This window comes from Thrips palmi, unplaced genomic scaffold, assembly GCF_012932325.1.
Source record: "Thrips palmi isolate BJ-2018 unplaced genomic scaffold, TpBJ-2018v1 HiC_scaffold_17, whole genome shotgun sequence".
Classification (NCBI taxonomy): domain Eukaryota; kingdom Metazoa; phylum Arthropoda; class Insecta; order Thysanoptera; family Thripidae; genus Thrips; species Thrips palmi.
Window position 1 is genome coordinate 5,368,718 of NW_023144626.1, and position 27,487 is coordinate 5,396,204.

At 61.2% G+C, this 27,487-nt stretch overlaps 1 protein-coding gene across 1 annotated transcript in view; it reads right to left on the reverse strand.

Annotated features, from left to right (window-relative positions):
- The window catches only part of LOC117643965 (neuroligin-4, X-linked-like), a 76,006-nt gene that overhangs the window by 17,622 nt on the left and 30,897 nt on the right, over positions 1-27,487 (reverse strand). Inside the window, exons 3-6 of the mRNA XM_034383151.1 lie at positions 11,958-12,107; positions 11,146-11,346; positions 4,913-5,238; positions 1,248-1,429 (exon numbers count right to left, since the gene is read on the reverse strand). Of these exons, the coding sequence (XP_034239042.1) occupies positions 1,248-1,429; positions 4,913-5,238; positions 11,146-11,346; positions 11,958-12,107 (859 nt within the window). The remainder of the gene's footprint in view (positions 1-1,247; positions 1,430-4,912; positions 5,239-11,145; positions 11,347-11,957; positions 12,108-27,487) is intronic.

Genomic DNA, 27,487 nt, shown 5'->3' on the forward strand with positions numbered 1-27,487 from the left:
TCTCCGAGGGTCCTCCTCCTGTGCGGTCCTACTCTGTCTTTGGCTCTCTGGCGTACCCAGCACCGCCCGGCACCGTGCAAACGGGGAACGGGTACGCCGTACACCGGGCTGCTCAAAACACTGGGACCGCCGAACACAGCCCAACGCCGTGGCGCGCCGTGGCAGCAGAGAAGTGCATCCTGTAGTTAGTCACCGTTCGGGGCGGGGTGGGGTGCGGGCGGCTGCACAAAGTGGATTACTACCTGTCCCCTTCGCGTGCATGACGCTGAAATTGATCCCCTTCCCTTTCCCTCCCCTCCCTCCGAAGTCGTCCTGCGAGAGAAAACGAAACGGCTGACTAATCACATTAAAACAACTCGGGCCCGCCAAGGGGAAGGCGGCGGGGGGAGGGAAAGGGGGAGGGGGCAACTGCTTATTTTAAATTAGGCCCAAGTCACTGCGCCTCCTACTACCCTCTTCTTAACGCCTCGCGCAGAGAGAATAAATAGCCGAAAGTTTGATTTTGTTTGCTCTTGTTGTTTTTCTTTTGCGGTGCGGTAATTAATCCTGGCAATGGATTGCCGCGTGCGTTGTTCATTACCTGGACGAGCAAGAAGTCCTAAACAAGCCGCAAACTCTGCAGCTGTGTGTGAGTGTGTGGTGGGGGAGGGGGTGGTGGTAATAGTAGGTGTATATGGTGTGTGTGTGTGTGTGTGTGTGTGTGCGGTGTGCGTGCGATGGTGCGTGACTGACTGATGAGACCACTCAGTCGGTGTGCCTCGGCGCGCCTTGACACAGCCGCAGCCTCCTCCTTCCCCCTATCTCTCTCTAAGAGCGGCAAGAGCGCCGCCACTGGGCCATCAGGGGCGCCAAGATTAAGATGGATCCGCCTTCCGAAAGCGCTTGCCCGGCCCTGCCTCGCTCTGGCGCGCTCTGGCGCGCTCTGGCCCGCTCTGCGACGCGTAGAACGACACACCGATTTCACGTAATGGCTGAGCGATGCGCCAGCGGTAATTTCGAGCCGCGAGAAGAGAAAGGCCGAGGAACCCCGCGAGGCAACCACGAGGCAACCGGCGCCATTTTGAAATTTTCAAGCAATAAACCAAAAGTGCTTGTACTATTTTTACGTTTTTATTTTGTTTGTACACAAAATAAAAACATAAAAATAGTGAAGAAAAAAAAGCGTTATTCTAGTTTTCCCTACTGTTTTCGTCATCATTCCGAAAGGGACGAAGCTGGATGATTTGGCAGACCGTCGAACGCCTCACCTGTCCCTGCGCTCCGGTTCGAAGCCGTTCTGCAGGTCGCGCTCCGGGAAGCGGAGCAGCGCCTCCCCGGTGACCACGCCGAACAGCAGGTCGTAGCCCTTGCTGCCCAGCCCCGGGGGGAACAGCTTGGCGGCGGCGGCGGAGAAGGCGCCTGGGTTGTCGTCAGAGTAGCCTTCGAACACCTGCGGGACAGAGAGAGACAGAGTGGGAGGTTAAAGGCTGCCATTCACAGGTTTTCTTTCGTCTTTTTTGCAGTCACTTTTTTTGCGCCTGGAAAAGACTTCTGCCGTGCGGCCGCGACAGAGCCATGGCCAAGCCCAGCCTCGGCCCAGCCGGGTCGTTGGGCGGACAATGACGGAAAGCTGCAATTAGCGTCTTTTTCTAATTTGCGGCGACCTTTCGGGGCCCTTGGCGCGCTGCCCCGCCCCGCCCCGCCCCGCCCCGCCTAGCTCGCTTCGCGGCGACATCGCGAGATGAAAGCTAACCGGCAGGACAAAGTGGCTGACACAAGTCTCTTGTTCCACCGCGACCTATACATTATTCCCATCGGAACTTCCACCCTGCTATGCATAACAATGCCATACCTCCAGGCAGCCTCCAGGCAGGCTCCAGGCGCCTCCAGGCGCCTCCAGGCCCGCGCTGGGCGGACTCTAGACTGTTGTCTAGCCGCGTCGTCGCGACCAGTAGCCACTGCGTCACCGCGGCAAAAGTTATGCGCGGTGTGGTGTAGCGGCGTGGCGGCGTGGCGCGCGATAGTAATGGACTGCGGGACTTTCCAGGGCCGTGCACCGACTCCGCGCCCCGCGCCCCACCCACGCAACAACATGAAAACAAAGTGGGCCTGCATGACGGCCGCGGGGACAGTCAACTCGGGGACCTCGTTGGGGTTTAACGACGGCCGCAGAGCTACTTTGGGATCGCCGTTTTGCGGTGCAGTGGCCCAGGCCGTGGCCCGGGCCGTGGGGCGGCCCACGGCGTCACGCCTGTCTGTCTGGTGCGCCCTGCGACCCGCCCCGCCCCGCCCCGCCCCGCCCCGCCCCGGATCAGGGTCAGGCAGTGGCTGTGACATGATGGCGCCTCCGGCGTCCTCAGCGACCACTGCGGCGGCAGCGCTGGGAGGTGACAGGTACGGGCTAATAGGGGTGACCGTGTTCTCTGTGTGTGTACGTGTGTGCGCGCCGGGGGCGGGCCGGGGGCGGGCCGGGGGCGGGGGACATAAAATGCGAGAGGGGGAGGCAGCCTCGCGCGAGCATTCAATGAAGCAGGGGTGGGGGAGGGAAGGGAAGGGGGTTTGTTATAGCGGCGTCCCATCTGCAGGCCTTGCACGGCTGTGGGGAGTGCACCCCCCCCCCCACCCCCGCGTCCGGCCCCTGGGCCTTGGTCTGGGCCTTGGTGACGATGAGAACAAACTGCGACCTGGCCTCGTGCAGGCGACAAATCGGGGCCCGCGGGGGGCGCTGTCACATTGCGCAGAGGGGCGGTGGTCTGGTGGGGCCGCGGGGGCCGCTAGGGCCGCGCACTCTCATGGAGGGGCCGCAGGGATTAGAAGCCAGCGTCGGCGACCATGGCGGCCATGGCCTGCAGACCGGCTGCCGGGAATTGGGCCGAGCGCCTCGTTCCGCGTTCCGTCGCGCTGTCTCTCTCTCTCTCTCTCTCTCTCTCTCTCTCTCTCTCTCTCTCTCTCTCTCTCTCTCTCAGGGTGCCCCGCGAGTGCGAGAGAGACGGCACGATGGGGCGGCCGCTCGGAGGCGGCCTGCCGCCCGACGCGAGTTTGCGAAGGGTATGTCACATTGCGGGCATGGCCTGCCGGCCCGCCGGCCCGGCCGAGGCCGGCGCTAATAAGCAGGCTGGCGTTCCAGCGCGCTGCCAACGCTTCCAGTGTGCTTCCAGCGCGGATTGCGGGCGCCGACAAGCCACGGCGACAACCGCGGCGACAAGGGAGGCGACAACTTGCGGCGTCTAGTCGGACCGCGTCACTGCCAGACGAAAAGCCATTTACCTCTGGGCGCTGGGCCGCGCTGGGCCGCGCTGGGCTCCGCTGGGCGCGAACAGCCCTCCCCCTCCCCCACCCCCAGTCGATTCATGGACCACGCGCGAGATTTATGGTGGACCAGCAGGCGGATTCCGAACAGCGCTCCGTCGCTCCGTCTCTCTCGCACCCGCACGACCCGCCCCGGGAGTGCGAGAGAGACGGAGCGAGGCGGCGCGTTCCGCAGGGTGGGCCGGTATTGAAGGGCCCATCGCCAAGGGCTGGGCCACGGCTCGGCCACGGCTCGGCCGGGACGCCGGTGGTGGGGCACCCGGGCCGCACCCGGGCCACCAAACGGCAAAACAGTCTTGCGCGTCGGCGGTGGAGGAAAAAAAAAATCAAGATTTATTATCCCATTTGAGATTAATCCTATCAACGTGCGGGACTTGAAATGAGCGTCGGGTAGCCCGGCAGTGGCGGTGCGACCGGGCGGCGTGGTGGCGGGTAGCGGCGCGGGAGGCAAGGCCGCAAGGCCAAGGCTGGGCCCCAGGGCCGATGGCGGAACCAGTGGCGGAACCAATGGCGTAGCAAGGCGCTCTGACCCCACGGCCACCGATCAGCAGCGACGCACTGTGGCGTAGCCAGCGGGCCGGTCCTCAACGCTCTCTCTCTCTCTCGCACCCCTACGGGCCGCTCCATCAGTGCGAGAGAGACAGACCGACTGCGCGGTCGGAAGCAGTCTGCTGGGGTGGGAAACGGTTTGCCGGGAGCGAACTCAAAGAGGAAAATAGAAAACAAAACGGGAAAAAGGGTTCGGGGGAAATGAAAACGGTCGTTCGTTCTACATTGTCCTGCGGGGCGTCGAGTGCTTTACCGCGAACCGATTCCAAATTATTCGACACGAGCTAAGCGGAGCGAAACGAGTTGACGGTGGCCAACGATTGTCTCTAACGGGCACTCATTTGCTCCGATTCCGTTCCCAGAAATATTTTCTCAGGTGGACCACAGGTTGCCGTGGCTGGAGCCACTGCAAGGGCAAGTTCCATGAACAGTATTCCTTTATTCAGGCGCTGACCACCCAGCACCAGCAACTGGAAATATTCGAAAGAACAAAAAAGGGGCGTTTTTTTCTCGTTTGTAACAACGGCATTGTTGACTCTCCTTGGCGCTGTCGGTCGTCATGTGGTCGCACATCAGAGGCAATGCAGCAGGACGGCTTGGTGAAGCGGAGGACGACGGCGGTGTGGCGTAGCGCGAGCGGGGCGGGGCGGAGTTCATCTGGGGCGCTGCCCTCAAATATTAACGCGACCCCTTTCCAATTAGGCCCCGGAGAGCCCCTCCGGCCGCTGTCTTGCAGCGCGGCTCGGCTCGGCTCGGCGCGGTCGCGACATGAGGGACTCCGTGGGGGCCTCCACCAGGGCCTCCGCCAGGGCCTCCGCCAGGGCCTCCGCCAGGGCCTCCGCCAGGGCCTCCGCCAGGGCCTCCGCCAGGGCCTCCGCCAGGGGCTGCAGCACGCCCAAACGGGGCCATTCGGGGCACTCCGTCGGCCGCGGGCCCCAAGGCGGCCTTGAGGGCGGCCTCAGGGGCGGAGGCAGAGTGGATGGACCTCGCCACGAACTCCGGCTCGACTCCGGCCGGGCAGGGCTCACCGATTGTATACGAGCGAAATTAGCAGTGTGCCCCAACAACAACTCACTGAGAACCCCTCCCTGGGCGCGCGCTCCTGGCCGGCGAGTGGCGCCGTGAGCAGCTGGCGCATCACGTCGTGCTTGATGACGACGCCGTCCACGGAGGGCCCGAAGGCCGACAGGAAGGTGGGCGGCTTCACGTCGGCGTGCAGCAGCGTGCTGAGCGGCGTCTCCCTCAAGCAGTCCACGATGGCCTCGTGGTCCCGCAGCAGGTTGTCCGGCAGCGAGCAGTTGACCTGGTGCGCCAGGCGCACGGCGTACTGCACCGGGTCCTCCACCAGCGCCCAGGACGACAGCGCCGACCCCGACAGCAGGATGGCCCGGTGGAACAGGCCTGCGGGCAAACAAACACATTTTCAGCAGGCGAAACCTAACCAAGAAGCACGCCCTAGTGTCAGCTCGTTTATTATTATTTTTTAAACAGTGCATGACTATTTGGAGGCTCTGTTGGGAGAGGCTGAAGGATTACGAGCAGCTCCCATCTCCGCCTCAGGTACCACTGAAACGGGCTGGATTGTCCTCGGCCGTCACCGAGAGAGCCATCCACTGTGCAGGCCAAACTGTTGCGCGGGGCGTGTCGCTCCCGTCGTTCACGGCTCGCGAGGCGCGGCCGTGCCGCGGAGCCAACCACCCCGCCGCCCCGCCCAGGCGGCCAGGCCAGGCGGGGCACAGTGGGCCAGAGGACCGGTGGAGGCGGACAAAACTCTGGACGCGTTTTGAGCTCCAGAGTCGCTAAACAGGACTCGAACCGAACGTATGACCCCACTAATGGATTCCTCGTTCGGAGAGCTATCCATTGGTGGGGTCACACGTTCGGTTCGAGTCCTATTCAGCGAGTCTGGAGCTCGAAACACGTCTGGAGTTTTGTCCGCCTCCACCGGTCTTCTGGCCCACTGTGCGGGGCGCTGTGGGCGCGCGCAGCGGAGCCGAAGCAAGCCGAGGCAGGCCGAGGCAGGCCGAGGCAAGCTGCCCCCAGATTTATCATTCGGGGCCGCGATTCCCTGGCGCGCCTGCCTCACGACACCCTGCACATTCCAAGGGGGGCGGTGGACCAACTTTATACAGTGGCCGAGCAGCTTCTAATGAGCGCATTCTTTCGGCACCACGGCACGCCCCGCCCCGCCCCACCCCGCCTCGCAAGCGCACCTGGCTGACACACGGCAGACTATAATGCGATCCAAAGTTTCCCCCAGGAGGCGAGGCGGCCGCGCAGGCACCGGAGCGCCCTGTGCGATACCTAAACGATACAACTTTTCCATCGCTGCACCCCACTCCACCCGCTCTGAGCCCCCTTTCTGCGCCCCCTTCTCAATTTCTCCCTTATCCTCTCTCGCCCCCGTCTTGGCGGCCTTTGTCAGCCGGGTTGCCTATCCCTTCCAACAGTCGGGGGATTTTTCCTGATACACGAGCTCAGTGCCCGCAAAAAAAGGTGTCCCCCATTTACATGCGAGCGCCCCCCTCTCTTTCCCCCATCCCTCTTGTCCCGCTGGCCGGGCGTTTTTGCCGCGCGACGCAACGCACGAGGAAGAAGCGGAGCCACGAGTAAACCAAAAGGATTATACTGATTTACGGAGAGGAGGCGCGGCAAGGCGCCAAGGACAGAAGGAAAGGGGGGGGGGAGAGGTTTCCACGGCGAGATCAAAAGATGAAAAGACATCGCGACGAAAAAGGAGGGGAGGGGGAAGAGTAAGGGAAGTTGCCAGACATCTTATTGTAGGGCCGGCAAAGGGGCACAAATTACGGCTTGTGCCAATTCGACCAATTCGGTGCGGCGGCATGGCCTGGCGTGGCCTGGCATGGCCTGGCTCGGCCTGCAGGCCAGCAATAAGGTTGGCTACGTCCGCTTTACTCTTTATACTATTTCGCCGGATCAGATTCCTCGGAGACCGTTTCGCGGAACGGATGATTCTTCTTGGTATTCTTTTACCACTGCCCTGACGCCCGCAGCCTTCCTCCCTGTGATGTACTCGGGAGGGAAAGGGACGGACGACCTTGACCGAGGAACCGAAAATGGGTCAGCAGTCCCACCAGTAATAATAAATGTTTCCATCCCTTCTGGTTTGTTAATATACTTTATTTCCTGCAGAGGAAGAATAATAGGCGCCAGCAGAGAGGGTTTCAAAGGATATGATGTGTACATTCCAGGAAGCAAGGGACACAAAAAACCGCCCCCTCCCACACACAAAAATGAAACCTAAAAAGTGGCAACGAAAGACGAGGGATATGTAAAGTGGCAACATAGACGATGGTTTCCGAATTGGTCCAGCCCCCGCAGCAGGCCGCAGGCACCGGATATTTGCATTTCTGTATTCTGTTTGTATTCGATTTTCGTCGCTGTCCGTCGCGCTGCGCTGGGACTGGGCTCACAGGGGAGCAGCACGGCGCCGACACCGCCCCAGCAATCAGGACTTGGAGTGGACCACCAGGGCAACCAGCCCGGCGAGGCCAGCCCAGTCAGGTGAGGTGGACACTGTGACACAGTCGAACTCTCGCTATGAGGCTCTCCTGGAGTAATCCGACCTGCCTGGTCCGCCCACCAGCAGCGGACACCCCCTCGTCTCTCCCCCCCCCTCTCTCTTTTTCCACAAAGCCCATTCAATTCCATAAATATTTAATTTGTGCGGCGAAGCAGCAAAATGAACGGAATCACTTAGAGCCGGGCGAGCGCCCCGCGCTGCAGCAACAACGAACTGGCTGCGCTCGGCGTCACCAAGTCGCCAAATCGAACGTCGGCGAACTGAAAAAACATTGGAGATTCGCGCTTCGCAACCTTTTGGAAACGGAGCAACGTGAGTGGGCGCGGCTTGCAGCGACATCAGGTGCGTCTGCCACACTGCGAGACTGCCGCAGTGGACGCACCCAACACCCCCCCACCCTTCGCCCTGGCGGCGTAAAACATCTGCCTGGAGTCGTTACTCCGGGCACGCCGGGGCACCAGGAAGAACAAATGTCCGGCGATATTGTTGGGTCCTTCTCGTAAATATTCCAGGGAATGGCTGATGAAACTGGCAGATAACTCAATGAGGGAGTCGGTGGCATTGCGAGCGCTATCGCCCGCCTCGGATCGTTATGACTCTCGTACTTGAGGGCGATCATGGCCTCGGCCGGCGAATCATACAAAATCACGCTGCCAGTCCACTGGAGAACACTGGAGTCCGCGACGCCGGGCCGGACGACTACTCCGCGAACGGCGCGCGCTCACGCGAGCAGCAGCGACGCTATGCGCGCAGGCTCGCCAGACGCGGACGCTGATGAGGCCCAATAAGATGGGAGAACTCGAGAGAGGGAAAAACAGAGTGGGCAGGACTGGGCCCACGCGGAGCAGGTGAAAAAAAAAAAAAAAATAGTCGACAAAAACCGAGGAACGACAGCGAGGTGTCGATCAACGGGAAGAACGAAGGAAGTTGTTCCACTGCGAGGCGGGGCGAAGGAACAAACGCGAAATGAAATATCTTCGGTACGCAAATTTAAAACAGTCCTCCGAGAAAACGGACTCCACCCCCCTCCCATTTTCCAAGGTTGCGGCGGCAGAGAGGCGAGTGGTTTACTGGCGACACCGTGAGGCTGCCGGGATGAAGCGGGGCGTGCCTGTCTCTCTCGCACCCACACGACGCGGCCCTCCAGAGCGAGAGAGACGGCGAGAGGGAGAGGGGAGGGGGACAGACCCGCTCTGCCGGACCGTCTTGCACTCACCCTCCGCCAGTAAATCGCCACAGGGCGTTGTCACGCCGACGCCGTATATAGCTCCAGACGGACGCCACGCATCCCGTCTCACTCGCACACTCTTTTTCTCACTCTTTCTCTCTCCCCCACACACAAACTGCACTCCGAAGCCACACACCTCCCCACAGCCACACACGTAACGCGCCCGTAAGGCACCGACAGGCGAAGCTGTCTAATGGCCCGCGCTGCGCCGCACTGCCAACACCATTCCGATGCAATTGCAGTATAGATGGCGAACACACCGCACGAATAGGTCACAATATCCGCGATTTCCAGTGTAGCGGGGCTTTACTGCCGCGCGCCTCCACACCAGCACACACACACTGACACCAGCAAAACACACACTGACGCGCGCGCGCACGCACACTGAAGCACGCCACCTTGAGAGGCCGAAGCCAGGAGGCATCGCACACCGCGGCTTAAGTAGTTGGCGCAAGTGGGTTTTAAGGAGGCAATTTGCAGCAGGGCCGTGAAGTGGTCGGCCTAGGCGCGGCGGCCTGGCGGCGGTTAACAATAATCAGGGAGAGGATGGATGAGAAGGGAGGTATGGGAAGGGGGGATGGGTGGAGGGGGTGCCGAAGTTGTTGAACGAGAAATAATTCAGGCCTGGCAGGATAAAGTGGGTAATGGAAACATTAGCTGGTCCACTGAAATGACGGAACCCTGCAGCCCTGCAACCCTGCAGCGTTGCCTCGCGGTGGCCGCGGCCAGGCAGGTGTTTCCAGTGTGGCGGAGACTGCGCGAGTTACTGCGACCGCCGCCCGGCCGCCGTGGCCCACTTCGGGGAGGTGCACGTGACGGCTACCTGGCCTGCGCCCTGCGCCCCGTAACTTCGGCGAGAGGCAGCCGGCCTCGGCCGGGCGCGCTGCCTCCGGAAGGACGAGCGGCCCCTAATTCAGCTCAATGCCCAGGGCGGGGCGGGGCGGGCGAGAGGCTCCGGTCACCGTCACGCGCTGGACGCCGTGCTGGACGCCACCTTGCAGCACCTCAAGGCCCATTTGCAATACCCCGCAATTAAGAAGGGCCGGTGGCTGGCTGGCGGGCTGGCGGGGTCCGGGTCGGGCTGGGGGCTTAGTGACGGGGCCGACGCCTCTCCCCCGGGAACCCCAGCCATTATTCGGATGCGAAGTGCTGCACCGCGCCGGCCGTCCTGGGGGTGCTGGGCCGTGCCCGCAAAGTCCTCCGAGAGGGTGCGCGGCCCGGCGCGGTCCTCTCAGGGCGGCCGGCGGACAGGAGAGGGAGATGAGCTTCAAGACGTGACCGGAAGGGGCCGCCCGACCACCAGGACGTCGAGAAATGGGCGGCCGAGGACGCCGTCGACAGCACACAGTGTCACCAGCGAAAGAATTCCCACGACGCCCCAGTGTCGGGTTGCCAACCAAGACAGTGAGAGGGTTGGCAACCCTTTTCGACACTGGTGCATCGTAAGATTTGTCGCCCGCTAACGTTGTCGTCGCGAGAAGGCCCCCACGGCAGCGCCACTAAAAGCACACGTGCGCGGAAACTCCACTCGACGCGGCACACGCACACTGCGCAGTGCCACGCCACCTGCTCGCACATTACAACCTGCTACGCCCACGAGGTGACTGGAGCAGCCTTACAGACCTTACGTTCTGCAGCGAGAGTGTTCTCCGGGCCACCCGGCTGGGGCACTGGTGGGCGTACACCAACTGTTGTCAGACCAACATTGACAACTTTTCGTTCGGAACTAAACAAGTATTGAAGTTGACGGGGTCGCCGACGAACATAAGACGTGAGAGCGTCTTCGTTTAACTTCCATCGAAAGGAGCAGTGCAACCGGAGCTGGCCCATCGAGCGTACAGTGAAGTGTCAGCCTCGGCCGAAGACGCCCCTTCGTCTAAGCTGCCAGTGCAGGGCGGCAAGCATGGTACACGTCGTATCGAAGGAACGAAGCGGCGGCCGGAGCGTACGGGGGCTACCTGCCGTTTGGCTCCCCTGCGGGGAAGCATAAACGGAGATGCGGCGTCGGAGCCTACCTCTTGTTTTGCTTAGCTCACGCTTCGTTCAGCTTCCAGCTCCAAACGGTTTCCTTCTTTTCATCAGGGACGTCGAGAATGGGCGGCCGAGGCGCCGTCGACAGCACACAGTGTCACCAGCGAAAGAATTCCCACGACGCCCCAGTGTCGGGTTGCCAACCAAGACAGTGAGAGGGTTGGCAACCCTTTTCGACACTGGTGCATCGTAGGATTTGTCGCCCGCTAACGTTGTCGTCGCGAGAAGGCCCCTCTCACGGCAGCGCCACTAAAAGCACACAGTGCAGCGGAAACTCCACTCGACGCGGCACACGCACACGCGCAGTGTCACGCCACCTGCTCGCACATTACAACCTGCTACGCCCGACGAGGTGACTACACGCCAGCTTACGGCCTTACGTCTCAGCCGAGGTGGCGACGCGGGCTGGCTAACGCCACGGTGCCACAAACCACTCTGTCCAAATTTAAACTTTTCGTTGCAGGAATTTCAAAATTTGAAGTTGGGGCCGGTTGGCGCCGCGTACCTGGCGTGGACGTGGGGGACACCATGAGGAACTGGATGCAGGCGGCGCCGGAGCCGTGGCCCATGAGGGTGACGCTGGAGGGGTCGCCGCCGAAGAGCGCCGCGTTCTGCTGCAGCCAGTGCAGGGCGGCGAGCTGGTCCATCAGGCCGTAGTTGGCGACGCGCGCCACCGCGCCGGGGGCCGGGTTGGCGTTCAGGAAGCCTGCAAGGGCAAACAAAACAGAGCGGCGTCATTTTCATTTTTCTCTCGCCGCCGTCAGTTCTTGCCCCGCTCTATGCACGCGCCCGGCCATTTCTCTGCTGCCACGCCGCCAGCCGGGCTGGCAGCCAGGCGGACAGCCAGGCTGGCAGACACCGGCCGGGCGCGCGATGAGCCCCGATAGCAGCTGCAATCCTTTTAATTGCCTCAGGCGGTGGCGGAGCGGAGGCAGAGCAGGAAAAATGAGCAGGACTCGCGCCTCCGCGCACCGCAAGGACGACGAGGGCGACGCCCCCCTTTGACGTCACCTGCAGTTTATTACATGCCGGGATAATTAACTAATTAACACCTTTATGCCTTTTGTTAATGAAACTCGGTCTTTGCGCGCGTTGACAAAGCGGCCGGCTCGCCGCGTAGGTAACCTACACCCGGAAAAGTGTTTTCCTGAACCAGGTGTAGTTTACTTCCAAGGTAATTTACTGGAATGTTTCAGGTTTAGTCACTTCTTCCAATCAAGATTATAGAACGCTTTTTCTTTTTGTGTGCGTTGCCGGTCCGCCGCCGCCGCCGGGCGTCGAACCCGGGCCGGAGCGGGACCGAGGCGGGACACTCACCCAAGATGCCGAGGCGGTAGTTGACGGTGACGACGACCACGTCGGCGTAGGCGGCCAGCACGCTGCCGTCGTACGCGTTGCCCGAGTTCCACTCGTAGGACTCGCCGTGGATGAAGACCAGCACCGGCTTGCGCGTTGACTCGCCGTTCTCTGCAACAAGAAGCAGGCCGCCTTCGTGAGCGCGCATAGCACCACACGCTCTCTCGCCAACCAGTGCACCGACCCCTCAATCCTGATCATCGATGCGTGCGACGGAAGCGGCGGCAAAAACGAAGGCCACCGCAAGTTTTCCCTTTTCCGGTGCGGCGCTGGCTTCGATACCGAGCAGACAGACCGGCCGAAGGGCGAGGCCAGGAAAAAGCTCCCCCAGCTGGGGCCGTGGGGCCGTGGGGCCGTGCCACCGCTTGGAGCGCTCGCACCGGGACGGCCGGCCAACGTCGCGCACCGCGGCATAGCAGGGCGGACGCAGCGCGCGGGCAGGCACAGCTGTGCGCTAAAACATTCAGCAGCATGATGCGAAACACCTCCAGGCGTGATAAAAAGGAACCGCCCCCTCCCCTCCGCCGCCCCTCTCCGGGACACTCTTAAAGGGCCGCCTCTCTCGCCCTGGCGCCGCGGCGCAGGGGCCTCGCCGACTTATTTTCGCTATCAGTGTGTCACAGTGTCGCAGCGGGGTCTTTTGCCACTTGCGACTGCGGCGCTGCTGCCGCCGCCGCGGTACCGCGCGGGCACGCCGCTCGGTCATGGCAATCCCGCCGGCTCCGAGTTTAATTCCATTCCTGGCCCTTCCCGCCTTATTTTATCACCAGTGTCGCGGCAGTTGGTGCAGCGAGGCGGCCAGGCCGAGGCCGGGCGGTGCATTGCCGCCGTGCCAGGTGGAGCGAGAAGCACGGAGACGATCCCGCGGCTCGCGGAACCGTCGTCGCGCCGAAGTCACTTTCGGTGCGGAGCGCCTAATCGCAGTCAGTCGTTCCGAGTGAAGCACTTTTCCGACTCACTGAACTTGAGGGAATATTCAAAGTTGACACCTGGACCTGCAGCTCGCAGGTGAGCAGGCTTCGGTTTGAAGAGTTCAGTGTCTGCCGCTAGGGCCGGGAAGCTACTAAAGGTTTCTCTTAAGTTTAAGATCATCTGCTGCCTCCCAAAAATGTATCGGTTGAGATAAAAGTCACATCAATGCGCACTTAGTATTTCGTATCTATTATTTAATTTTGGATGTGTGAGTCTCTCTCTCTCTCTCTCTCTCTCTCTCTCTCTCTCTCTCTCTCTCTCTCTCTCTTTCTCTCTCTCTTTGCCTGTGTGTTTGCGCGAGCTTGATAGCGCCTGCGAACCGCCGGGTAGGCAGCACGCTCACCACGGGTGCACGCAGCTGGGTGGGTTGCCTGGCTCACATTACCATTGCCACTAAGGGCTAGACCACTGTGCATAGCGGTACATCCATCGCGCGATGGTTGTACCCAGCGAGGGCTTGCGCGAGGGCTTGCCGGCGGCCCCGGCTTGCCCTGGCACTCCGCGCGGTGAGCTTTCCGCCGCGCAGCGAATGCCGTTTGCCCCGGCACCCTTTTCCGGTCGCCCTCTGAATGCCAGCGAGTGCGCGCGAGATTTCTAAATTACCTTCGTAGCTGCGGAGCTGCGAAGCACTTTCTATTAGTCATCGTACAGTGGCCCCGCAGCGCGCGTCGCCGGGTGGGGCCCTGCCGAGGCGCACGCCCGGGGAGCACGAAAGGCAGCAGCGCTGCTGGAAATTGCAGGAAATGGAGGGACAAGTCCCAGCAACTCGCTCTGGAGCCAGCCTGCGTGTGGACTCTGCGCGGCGCGCGGTGCGTGGCGGCGCGTAGCAGGTACACAACCTCGCGCACTACCATTAAGAGTCGGACGCCAACGGGCACTGTCAATGTTTTGGCACAAACAACATTTTGTTTCGACCAACAGATGTTGTCACAGCGTCGAAATTGGGCCAGCCTTTGCTGTTGTTCTTTTTAAAGCAGGCAGCTCACCTCGTTACGCGAAACAGTCTGGACTCGCGGGCCGCGCGGCGCCAAAGGTCACTCTCGACACGTTTTGATTAGAGCCGAAAGCGTGTCCGGAGTTGGTACATGCCACCGCCAACCCTCCCGCCAGCACACTGCCAGCCGCCCCCGCCCACGCCGTCTGCGGGGGCGGTTTTGCGCGGCGTTCCGTCGCTATCTCGCTCGCACCAGGACGCCCCCGTGAGTGCGAGAGAGACAGAGCGATGTCTGCGTCGGCAAAACGCGGCCTGCGACCACAGATGTGGCATTGACGCCTTATCGCCGTGTTAACTGTCCGGCTAATTTAGCGTCGCCATTCTCGCTCCCCTTCCCCCTTTTGAAGCGTCTCATTCAAGGACTTCCTTTCGCCTCTCTCTCTCTCTCTCTCTCTCTCTCTCTCTCTCTCTCTCTCTCTCTCTCTCTCTCTCTCTCTCTCTCTCTCTCTCTCTCTCTCTCTCTCTCTCTCTCTCTCTCCCCCCGGCCGCCCACACTGCGACAAACCGGCGCGTCAGGTTCGTGTCGCTCAAATAGGCGCCAGAAACGTCGGCCCGCGGCAGCGGAACGGATTCCGCTCATCGCCTCTATCGCTGTCTCTCTCGCACCCGTGGATTCTATCGGATGAGTGAGAGAGACAGACAGAGTGAGGGAAAAAAACCGCTGTGCGGAATCAGCATCCAGCCGGCCGCACAAACCCAACCATCGCGCTCGGCGGCGCGCACAGCGGCTCGCGGGCACTCCACGTTCGGTACACTGTAATGAGTGAGTGCACGGACGGCGAAAAGTTGCCGGCTGTTATTCACTCCACTCTGCCCACGCTCCGCCCGGCCCGGCACGGCCCGGCACGGAAAACGGCAACGGCGCAAACTATGATTGCAAACTACTACACTTTTCGGTGGCCAACTTTGTCGGCCAAACTCTTGCTGTGTCCCCGCACGCTAAATGCACGCGGAACGATGGCGTCCCCGGAAAGGGCGAGCGGGGGAGAGGGAATGGGGGGGGGGGGAGAAGATGGAGGAGGGGGAGAGGGGGCTAAGCGGGGAATGTCTCGCTGTGTCGCAACAATTGGCTCCAATTTCGTGGCTTTGTCCATTTACGCGCCAGCCCCCGCGGCCCCCCGCACAGCGTCCCCCACCCCATCTTCCTGCCTCCCCCCTCCTCCGGACCGTCTCAAAAGATTTCCCGCCGGGTGGGGCTTGAGAAATGGCAATTTTAAAACGCGGCAGTGCGGAAGGGTACCGGACGCGGTCTCGCCGCGAGAGCAGGCAGGGCCTGGCCCGGCCGCCCCGGTCAGCGCCGCGCACAGCGGAGCACAGCCTTTCATGGACGGAAGGACGCTAATTGCTGCCCCACTTTGGTATTAGAAAAGGTAAGTTAAGAGGCTAAAAAGTTTCCCCTCCCGGCCATTAATTGTTTTCGCAGAGTAGTGGAGCGGCCAAGTTCGGACTGTACCAAAGATGAGACTTGTGTCAGATAAACAAAAGTGGAGGGAGCACTCGGAGGGGCGCAGTGCGGTACGGGGACCGCTGCGCCGCTGGGCAGGTACAGGGTGGGCACCTGAAACGTGCGACCTCGCGCGACCTGACCTCGTCGATTCCGTAGCGAGCTCAAATCTTTTTTTTTTCCAAAAGTGCAACCCCACCACACCGCCACGGTGGACCGCGCGGCCGAGTGGGAGGGGACAGCGGCGACAGCAGCGCCGACGTCCGCCGCGTCCTTTTTCACCTTTTTCTGTAGTGCCCCACATCAGGGCGAGGCGACGCGAGGTCAGCTCAGCAAATTTCCAGGTCGTCGCTTCGCTGAGTCCGGCCAGGCCAGGTGCCCCCGCAGCTCGATTCGTGTACTTTTATTTGTTTCGTGCAGTTTGTTTTGTTAATTTTCCGATTTTGTTTTGGGCCGGCACGTACCGGGACGCACGCTGCCACTTAGCGGGAAGCTGCTGCATTGTAAAAAATTCCGTACTTTTGTACGGAAATGGTAAATGGAAATGGTACAGAAAAATATAGTACGGAGGTACTACGGCTCCATATGAACCCATGTAAATGGGTACGGAAAAAAAGTACGGAACGTTCCGTAGTTGGCAAGTACGGACGGTCCAGGCAAATTATTGACCAGACATGTTCCGTACTTTTTCCGTCCTTTTTTTCTCACAGCGTGTTTTGTCGACTCGGCAAACGCGGTCAAAGCGCCGAGACACACACGATGGACACCACTTTCTCCGACGGCGTCGGCAGCGGCCGCTTTTCCGGCGTGGCTTCAGCGAACTGATGTCAATCCTCCACCGCCGCTGTCAACATGGGGGCCGCGGCGCGAGTAACCGCCTTTGAGCGCGCAGCTCACCGCGCTGCTGCAGACGGATTCAGAGAGCCGTTTCCGAGGGGGTAACGACTTCTGGAATCCGGCTGACAGCAAATTGGGAGGTAATCCGGGGTAATCCGGGGTAATCCGGGGTAATCCAGGATTATTTTGGTTGTAATCCGGAGGTAATTTGGGGATAATCCGGGGTAATCCGGGGTAATCCGGGGTAATCCGTAATCCGGCTGACACAAAATTTACCAGTTGTTACCCCCTCGGCCGTTTCCGTCGCTCTGTCTCTCTGGCACCAACGCAGGCCGACCCATGAGTGCGAGAGAGACAGAGCGACGAGAGCCGTGCTCGGAATCAACCGGCTGGAGCGTTGATGATTCCACTTCCAGGACTTGCAGCACTCGCAGGGCAGGGCGCGCCACCGCCGACGTCATACCACGCGCTGTTGTCGTTGTGCCGGGCGGGGCTGGGCGTTTCGCTCGGGGAGACAGAGATCCTAGGACGAAAGAGAGAGCCCGCAGAGAGAGAGAGAGAGGAGAGCCCCTGCATGAGAGCGCGGAGCCGAGAAGCCCGACCGTTTTGGCCCGCCCAGCGTGAGCCGCGGTGCGCGTCCTCGAGCGCCTCGCGACGTTGCGTGCAAAGACGACCAATCAGCTTCCGCACGTGCGTGTCGTGCGTCGGCGAGGGGCTGCCTGCGGACTGATTCCGAGAGTCGCTCTCGTCGCTCTGTCTCTCTCGCACCGGTACGAGACGCCCCATGAGGGCGAGAGAGACAGAGCGACGACTCTGGGAAACAGTCCGCTGCGACTGCCTGCAGGCCCTGCGGCGCGCTGCGGCGGCACTATGCGAAACCAAAGTGGCGCGCGGCAGGGCAGGAAGGGGCGCGACGACGCTTTCCTGGAAAACGACAAAAAGGGAAGATGGAGCGCCTTTTGGAAACAATACGCCGATGCGTGGAAATCCTGGAAATCCGAGCCACGTTCCGGTCCGCGTCCCCCTCGCCTCGCCGCGCCGCGGTCCCGATGGTCCAACAAAGTTGCCATGCTGCCCCGCCCCGCCCCGCCCCGCCCCGCCCCGCCCCGCCCGCCACGCCCCGCCCCGCCCCGCCCCGCCCCGCCCCGCCCGCCCCGCCCCGCCCCGCGCGTCAATGCGTCGCCAAATCCGCGAGTCGCGCTCGTCCGCGGGGACCACGGTCACGGTGGCGTGGCGGGGCGTGGCGGGCGCGTGGGCGGGGCGGGGCGGGGCGGGGCGGGGCGGGGCGGGGCGGGGCGGGCGGGGCGGCCCAGCGGGATTGCCTGTCAGTGATTCCTCTCGGCGACGCAAAGCCACCGACTCGCCTCCGCCAGCGAGAAGGCCGAGGAGGCCCCCTTGTCCTATTGACACGCCGTCGGAGTCCGATGAAGCCCGCACCGTTTTTTCCCCTCACCCTTTCCGCTTGAGTTTTTTTTTGTTTTCCCCGCCGCGCCGCGAGGTTTTTTCCCCAGCCCACCCCGCGCTGCCGCCCGCTGCCCTCACAGCGGACATAAAATGATACGCCAGACGGGCCGGCCGGGCCGGCCGGGCCAAACTTTGCCAAGCGTCCATAGATTAGGCGGTGAAATGATCCCACGGCCCCCACGGCCGAACGCCCACGGCCCGACGCCGGAGCTCTCGCCGGCGAGTCGGGAATGTGGCGGCAAACTCTTTTTATCGGGGCAGCTTTAAAATTGATTATCATCTTCTTTGTGACTCTTGTGTGCGTGTAGGTCTGTGCGAGTGTGTAGGTGTCTGTGTGTGTAGGTGAGTGGCTGTCGGTGTGTAAGTGTGCGCGCCCGCGCGCGTGTGGGTCCTGTGCTCCTTTTTTCTGGTGGAGAGGTAAGTTTTGGGACGTGCAGAGCGTTTAGGTACGTGCGACGGCGCTGCAGGGCCTCTGGCAGGCGGCCTCTGGCCTCCGCTCGCTTTAAATCCTCGCCTCTTATCGGCCGCTCCAGACTTGGCGACATGTTTTGCCGAACGTTGACGCGCGGAGGGGGGAGGGTAAGCCTGCCTTTGTAGTCGTGCCTAATTCCAAACGGGCTTTGCTGCTGCTACCCTCCGCAACACCTACCTCAAGGCAACCCCCCCCCCCCCCCCCGGTCGGTCGGACAGGTGTGTGTTCGCGTGCGCAAGAGTGCGATCCGAGCGACGCTGGCTGAAAAAAAAAAAAAAACGAATCCCGCTCTTCTCCGGGAGCGTCGTGTTGGAGTCGGCGAAAACGTAAAACGTTATTTTCTCGCTGAGATTGTGTTGCACGGCGGCAAAACGGTGGCGGCGGCGTCGCGCTGGCAGTGTAGGGCGGCCCGGGGCGGCCGAGACGGCTCCAAGGCGCACCGGCGTCGGCGGCCGCGAGCGCAGCTCGTCGTAAACTTAAACGTAAACCCATTTACCCGCCTTTTTGTTGCGCCACATTTTTTTCCAGTGTGCGCGGCGCCGCGGCGCCCTCCGCACAAGGAGTCCCCTCTCCCCAACTTGACGGTTATCGCGCGGCCTGGTGGTCCTTCCCTGCGGAGACGGAGACACGCCGACGCGGCCGACGCGGCCGACGCGCCGCTCGCCCCGGGCGAGGCGCCTTGCTTACATCCAGCAGCGCCACGCTCGCCACGCGCGGGGACGAGAGGAAGAGGACGACGAGGACGATGACGACGAGGATGGGGATGGGGATGGTCTAGAGGGGACGGGGGCGACGACGAGGACGACGAGGACGGGGACGAGGACGAACTGGGTCCAAGTTGGCCGATGCCAGTAGCCCTCCGTTTGCGGAGGACCTTCTGCGCCGAATGAGGCAGTTGGCTCGGCGACCCGCAGGCTGCCCTGCAGACTGATTCCGAACATCCCTTTCGTCGCTCTGTCTCTCTCGCACTCACGGGGCGTGCTGTTCGGTGCGAGAGAGACTCAGAGCGACGACGGCGACTCTCGGAATCAGTCTGCTGGAGGGCTGTTGGAGGGAGCGGGCGGTGCGGGCCTCGCCCCGTGGCCTCGCCCTCGCCCTGCACCGACTCGCCAGGTTGTTTGCCGAGCGCAGAGGCGGGGCGCGCGGAGGGTCCCGGGCCCTCGTCATCCAGCGATTGAACGCGTGCCGAGGCCAAAAAGTCCCAAGTCGGCGCGGTAGTTGTCATGAACCTTTTCCCCTGGATTTCCCGGCCGTCATCCCCAGTGTACCGTTGGATTCCTTCCTTGGCATCTATCTGGCTTCAGACAACGAGGAGAACAGGCTGTCGTCGCGCGCGGCGTGCGGTGCTGTGACGGAGGCACGGTGGAGTGTCATCCCACGGTTTAAGTCATTACATTCAGCGAGCGGCAGCAGCGGAGTACAGCGGAGCGGCGGTAACGAGCAAGAAGCCTCTAGTTTGGCAAACAAAGCGCGGACCGCCTCGAACCGGCAGCAGGAAAAGACGCCCCAGACGAAGACGGAGGAACGGCCATCCATCCGCTGGATAGGACAAGTTTCTCCGTTTCTAAGAAATTATGTACAGTTTATGAATGATGGCGAAACAAACTAGCATTGTGTTTTTGCGTCGGGTCGTCGTAGGGCGTTGTTTCAATTTCCACCACTGTGGTTTGGAAGGGGTGGGGGTGGGCGCGCGTGCACACACTCACACACCTACACGCATACAAATACTCACACACGCACGCACACACCTCCTGGAGGCACGCAGGCTGCGTAGGCTCATCCAGCCTCCCCCACTGCGACCAGGCCGTTACTCATCCCCACTGACTGCCACTGTAGCGCGGCCGCGTGCGAAAACTAGCCCAGTGCGTGGCGAGCACGCGCGCCGAACACGCCGGGGGCCTCCATGGCGAGCTGCGGCACTGCGGCGCTGCAGGCCACATTCCTCGACACCGTATCGACGCGCACGCAGCCAGCGGGCCGCCGAGGCGTCGCCCCGTCTCTCTCGCACTCACGGCGCGGCCCGGAGGGTGCGAGAGAGACGGGGCGACCTTTCGGCAGCGGCCGTTCGAGGCGGGCGGTTGCACCTGGAATTAATTAGCGATCCTGTCTGTTTCCACATCGGGCGCCTCCACTCCCTCCCCTCCAGACCTCAAGACAGGGCAGAGGGAGAGAGAGAGGTGGCCAGCGCTGTCTCCGTCCCACTCCGTCTGCGGCGTCCCACAGTGGGCCAGAAGACCGGTGAAGGCGGCCAAAACTCTAGACGCGTTTTGAGCTCCGGAGTCGCTAAACAGGGCTCGAACCGAGCGTGTGACCCTATCAATCGATTCCTTGTTCGAAGAGCAATCCATTGGTAGGGTCACACGTTCGGTTCGAGTCCCATAGCGACTCTGGAGCTCAAAACGCGTCTAGAGCTTTGGCCGCCTCCACCGGCCTTCTGGCCCACTGTGCGGTCCTCCCCGCGTCGCGCTGCAATATCGTTCGTGAATCCCGCAGGCCGTGTGTTATTTGCTTTCGCTGCCGACCAGGCAAGACCGAGGCTATTTTCATCGCTCGAAAGAGAAAGCCCACCATATCTCCCTGTCTTGATATTCCCCCACCTGCTGCCCCAGTGCCCGTCCTCCTTTTTGCCTCTTTCTTTCCCAACCAGGATGCACGCGTTTTTCTCTGTCTCTCTCCAACCTCGGCCCGAGCCTCAGCGCTACCATTTGGTTCGTCCGCGTATTGCTGTCTCTCTCGCACTCACTGCCAGTCGATGGGGAGCAACAAGGTCAGAGCCATGAAAAAAGTTACGTAATGAGTGGGCGAATGGCTGCGCTCCCACGATCGCGTGGATCGCGCGTCAATGTGAAAATGGGTTGTTTGTTAAGCCGCGGGGTTCCTCTTCTCTTCCCGCCTTTTTCCCTGGGAGCGCCAACTTGGTCCGACCGGCGGGCTGCGGCTCGAGTTTGAGTTTGCGGTGTGGGTACCTTCCCGACGCGAGCAGAGGGGAGATTCTGACGCTGCGGCTGTTACTGCGAAGCAGCGAAACCCGACCCGGGACATTGTTCTGCTACCCCGAAGCACGCTTTGCGCCTTTTTTCAAGTGCAGTGGTTGCCGCGCATGGCTTCGAGAGCAGTTTCACGTTCTACCCTTCTCCCCTAACTCCGATGATTCAAGCGTAGAGTCTTCAAGAGTATGCTTGAGTGAAGCTTCAGTTTCACCAGTGTAGCACACGCTGCCGCGCGGAGATGCAGGTGCGTCGGAACGGACCCCAGCCCAGCCACAGCCACGCCCAGCATAATCCACGCACCCAAAAAACGATTGGTTCTTTTCGTCTCGTACTAACCGAACACACTGCACGCAGTCCTCGATCGAAGCAAAGAGAGACCCTTTGGTACCGACACGTGATCGACTCGAGTCGCCTCAGGGCAAGCATCTTAGCCCAGTGTGCCGGCAATCTGAACCTCCTCGTCGACATCGTCATCGTCGTCGCCCTCGCCGCGCGACGTCTCATTCCAAAGCGGCTCGGCGCCAACAAAGTTACGATGGGGGGCTCATTAAATTTTACGCGCCGCATATTGGGCGCACGGCGTCGGCGAGACGCGGCGAGGCCAACGATGCACTCCAAAGGTAGGCGCTCCTTGTGCCGACCGGGGGGGGGGGGGTGTCCCCCGGGACAAGGAGCAGGTCGTGCGGAGCATCCCTCGTCGAGTACGTATACGGGTCAACGAGGTCGAGGGCGAGGCAGGACGAAGCCGTATGGCGGAGGGGTTGTCGCCGGGGGACCAGTGAAGGTGGAGTGCGCTAGGCCCGGCCGGCCCGCCGCCAGCCCCGCCGCCCAGGTGGGGGCCGGGAGCCTGAAAGGCTGAAAGGCGACGAGGGCACTCATAAGGCCCTTTCCGAACGCGCGCGCCACCATCCACAGCGTGAGGTCGAGGCCCGCGAACAATATGCTGATCATAAGCCACCACCCCACCCAGTCTGCCACGCCGTGCCACGGCCGACCGAAAACGAACCGAAAACGGACCGAAAACGGGCCGAAATGCAGTGGGGTGGTCATTTTCCCACGCATCCCGCATTGTGCCCGCGCCAAGCTTTAAAAATAATTCCGCACCCGTCAGTTTCGACGAGGATTTCCATCACGCGAGCGGGAAAAAAGTGATTCACAGTTGCCAAAAATGGTACTCTGTCAACGTTCGCTAAATTTCCCTGGGACGTAAGCCAGCGGAGGAGTTTTCACAAAACCGAATTCGATGTAATTTCCGCCAAAAAGTAGACAAAAAGTGGCCACTTATCGCTCGATTTTCCTCCAACCTGGCTGCTCCACTGGTGGGAATGGCCCCGTAGGGCCGAAGACTCCTCGCTGGGTGACGCCATGACTCCGAGTCCCCAGTGTGTGTGACCCGAGCGGCAGTGCGGAACAGGGAATGCCAGCAGGCGGGTGAGGCGGCCAATAGGTGCCCCTTGCTGGGCCGCTGGCTGGGCTGGCCATGGCCTGCCGCCCGCTGCATCTCGCACCCACTAAGCTGGTCCCTGGCCTGTGCTCAGCGAGCTTCCCCGGGTCAAAGGTGGACAGGCTCCCCCCACCCCAGGTAAGTCCAGGAGAGCCACAAATCAAGGCAGGCCTCCCCCCCCCCCTCTGTGGCAACCCTTGCTGGATAAATCCCTCCATCTTCCTGCTGATTTACGCATCGCAGCGACCGAGCGAAGCGCTTCGCTCGCCACCGCAGGATCGCCCAGTTTTAGGCGCGCCGAGTTTGGGCCGCTAAATGTTGCTGCTAAATAAATGGAGGCCCGAAAAAAAAAAGAAAAGGGGAGCGACCCGAATGGGCTCCCACACTGTACACTAGGCGAGGCGGCGAGGCGCAGGCGTCTTGCCAACACGTTACGACTGAGCCTGGTGGACCGGACGACTTTGCCTCATTTACGAGCGCCCCCCGACCACTCGCGCAGTTTATGGGGGGGCCCTGGTAGCCCCCGGTAGCCCCTGGCAGCGCCTGCTTGGTTGGGCGCGGCGAGGCGCGGGCCCCTCCGGACTTGTGGCCAGCAATTTGGCGCCAAAGTTGTCTATACTGCTTGTCCTTGCCGTAATGTAGGTTGAGGTCAGCGACGCTTAAATTCGCCCCCGACCCCCCGACCCTCCGACCCCCCGACCCTCCGACCCCCCGACCCTCCGACCCCCCGACCCCCCGACCCTCCAAACCTTCCGCCCCGAGTGCCTCTAACGGGATTCGCACTTCGGCGGCTGCCAATAATGAAAAAGACCAAGTCGTTGCCGCCGCGCGCCGCCGCGTCGCGAAACAGCGCCTAGCGCCGCGGCGGCGGTCGGGTTCCAGAGCGGAAAGCAGTTCATGTATTATTTGGTGGCTTTAGTGCGGCTGCTCGGGACACGACAACTGGTTCCGCACGCGACGGTCCCTGTTTTCGACTTGCAGTAGACGCGTTCACACGGCACACGACCACAGTGGAACCTCTCCGCCAACTCCTGAGTCGCCCTGAGTGCATTGGGGCGACTTTGGTCGGGGCGGGGCCCCAGGCCACGACGGCACGCACGGCAGCACGCACGGCAGCACGCACGCAGGCGGTTGGGAAGCTGTGATCCCCCCGCGAACCTGCCGCGACGGAGCGACGGAGCACTGTGTTGGGAAGGGAATCAAACCCACTGCAGCGTCACGTTTAGCTTCCCACCGTCTTCGCCTCGGTCTTCGCCACCACCTCCACCGCAGCTGGCAAGCCGCGCGGCCGCGCCGCGGTGTAACGGTCTAACAGAATTACTGGTCGTCTGCAACTATCAGGCCGCGGGGCGATGTAAAATGATCCTCTTGGCGCGAGTACTCCGCCTCCCCCTCCCCCACCCCGAGCGCGATGACGACGGAGACGATTAACCCGCGGCTAAATTACCTCGATGCTAACTAGATTGTGCCATTACTTGATTTCACGGGGTGCTGGTGGTGGCCGAGCCGCGCCGCTCGCCAGGAGGTACCCGGGACTGCAGAGGTCTCTTCGAGATGCAATTTAATACGTCCGGCTTCCCCTTACCCTTCACCCTGTTTGCGGCCAGGGGACACTCGGCACACACACACACACACACACACATACACACACACACACACACACACACAGAGGGAAACGTGTCCTCAAAGCGCGCGCCGGTCACGCTATGTCACTGCTGCACTGCTTGCTGTGTTTGAGCACCCGAAAAAAAGTCGTCTCTTGAACCAAGATAATATGCCTCTGAAAGGAGAATGTACCTGTGGGTGTTTCACGCAAATTACTGCGTGTAAATTTTCGAGACGACTTTTTTTTTTGTGGGTGTACCACGTGCACAGGTTGCGGGTGGCCACTCGGCCGCCACCTCGACACGACAAAGAGAGAGAGAGTCCCTACTTTATGCAGCGCGCTACACCCGCTGTCATTATGCCGGTGCGGAAGCAAGCCGCCAGGGGGCGTGGTGGCGTGGCGGCGTGGCGTGGCGGCGCCTGGCGCGCACTGCACCGCCAGATATGAAGCTGGACTGAAAGGCGCGCGAATCGACCATTTGGCCGGGGTGCGGCCCCGGGCCGCGCCACCGCCAAGCACCGCGTCGAGGCGGCGGCGGCCCTGGCGGCGGCCTGGCGGTGCCCTGGTGGCGGCACTTGGGTCCGGAACGGCGGAACGGCCCCGCCAAAGTGTTTTTTGTTTGGCTAGCGGTGCGGGCGGGCAGGCGGGCCCCACATGGCTGGGCACAAGCCGCGGCACAAGCGCACACCTCCCTCCCTGCCGCCTGGATTCGAGCTCAACGGGCTGCCTATCACCATCCGCCAGTGCTTGCCAGTGCCGCTACGGCCACGCCACTGCTTGGCCACGGCTTGGCCGGGGTCGGCGATCCCTTTAAGACGGCTCGGACGGCGGCCATAAGGCGATGAATCTCCGGGATGCTTCTCGTTCTCGTTCTCGCCGAGCTTCGAGCTTCCCTCCCCGAGGTTTCCGAGGTTTGCGGGGCCGTTTGGCTCCGAACGCCAAATAAAAACAACGGGCGCCGGCACCGCGGCACCGCGGTGCCGCAGGTACACTGCCGAGTTCAAAGATCGATTTGGAGTTCACGGAACCGGATATGCCGCGCGATTGCCAGATTGCCGCGATTGTCACTTTGATGTATTTAAATGAGGCGGTGGGGCGTGCGGGCCGCGCCGGCAGCATGTCAACTAATCACCGATTCTGGCAAATAATGTTTGCCCCGCGTATGCAGATGTGGGCCCCGGCAGCCCCCGGGGGGCTGTGGCGGCGGGGGGCGGGGGCGGGGGGAGGGGTTACGCCGAAAACCACCACACTGCTGCGCCTGGCGGCCTGTGCCAGAATCACCCGGTCGGCTGGCTGGCTGGCCTCGGCTGGCCTTTTGCAGCGCGCTGCCCGCTGGCCTTAATTTTCAGTTTCAGCATCGCACAACAGTCGCAGGAGTCGGCGCTAATGGCAGCCAGTGCACAAACTTGGTGCGGTTAGCCGCGGGGCTGCAGCGCGGCCGCAGCGCGGGCCGATGGCGAGCAGTGCTCTGTCTCACTGTGCGAAAAAACCACAGTGAATCCCGTTAATTTTTTTGCCGGGATTTACTGTAGTTCAGAACACAGGATTTACCGTGCCTGGCTACAGTATCTACTGTACCTGGTACAGGATATTCCGTACTCCACTCCTGTGGTACAGTAAATCCCGTACAAAGTACAGTAGATCCTGTTAAAAAAGTACAGTAAATCCTGTACTCTGAACTACAGTGACAGCTGTACTAATCACTACAGGATTTACCGTGTTTTTTTCCCACAGTGCTGTCCGTCTCTCTCGCGCTCGCGGGCCGTGCCGTCGGGGTGCGAGGGAGACACAACGCACTGCGTGTAATCGCCCGGCGCGGAATTGGTATTCTAGTGTAATCGAAAATGGTCCGGGCCGTGCGGGCCGTGATGACGAACGGACCACCCCGACCGCGGTATCGTCAAAGCCCCGCCAAGTCAGCGCGCCAAATCACGTCGCAAACCACTGCGATGCTGCCATGGGGCGCGTAACTCCGGCACAAGTTGCCAGTGTGGGCGCACCAGCATTCAGTGGCACACCAACCACGACCACAGCGCAAAAATAAAATGTAAAAAACTAACAGCCGGCCGCGGATGCGGTGACACAATAATTGCAATTACGGCTGGACCGCCACAATAAAAACCGGGGGAGCGCGTTTTTAATAAGCACGCGAGCGACCAGCGTGACCGGGCGAGGCGTCACACCGTCAAATTTAAGACTCGCCTCATTATCGCGAGTATAACTTCATGACGGGGACCGAGTTAACAAGGCGCGAGCCCGTGAATTATGCACGGCTCATGCATGTGGAGTCACACCGTGGCGCGCGCGCGCGTGGGTGTGTGTTTGTGTGTGTGCGCGCGCGCGTCTGAGTGCGCCCTCCAGCGACCCCGACGCAAACTAACGACTCCTTGCAAATTTTAAAGCAACAACTGTTGCGACGAAACAGTTATTGCCTCGAAATCGTTTGTGTGCCACTTTCTCCTCGTTATTAGCGCCCTCTAACATAAAGGAGTTTCGAACTGCTGCTACACTGCCGCTTTGTGGCGGTGAACAGTGTCGGGTGACTACTGCTCACGCACTAATGGCGTATCGGATGGCTGATGTACTTATGCACTTAAGTTCCATTCCACGCAGTGAAGGTGGAAAAAACAATAATCGATGGAAGTAAACATTCCCTGCACGTTCAAGCAAACCATTTTAAAGGTTTAATTCAATATGGTTATGAATCTTTGAAATAACCACAGAGTGATCATGCAGATTGGAACGATGAAAGATTTTTCTGTCTGTGAGCAGGCAATGGCGTAATGTCTGCCTTTCTGTTTGAGACTAGCTAGCTCCCTGTCTGTTTGAGTTTTCTTTTCTCTTCTTTGCAGATAATACAAGCCAACGGGCCCAGATTCCACTGCAAAGTCAAAGGAACACCCAAAACATGTCATCTCTCCAACAAGAAGGCCCCCCAACAGGCGGGACAAATACAATGTGACGTGTTCTGCAAATAATAGGGCCTTCTTAGGGCCTGCGCTGCGGATAGCCCGACCCCCGACCGGGCGGGCTGCTGTGCTTCGCACCAAAACAGGGAGCAACACTGCTCTAGCAAGTTGGTTTGTAGGTCCACCCTGTTCTGCAAAGGCGTTTATACGTACCAGCCAGTAGTAAGAGAACCCCATTGTCACACATCTTTGTTGACTGGCGCCGGCCGGCGGCCGACCGGATTCCTCGCGTGTGGATACTCGCGCCTCCATGTCAGCCTCAGACGCGCAAAATATGTGTCGCCCCCGCCGGCCCGCCC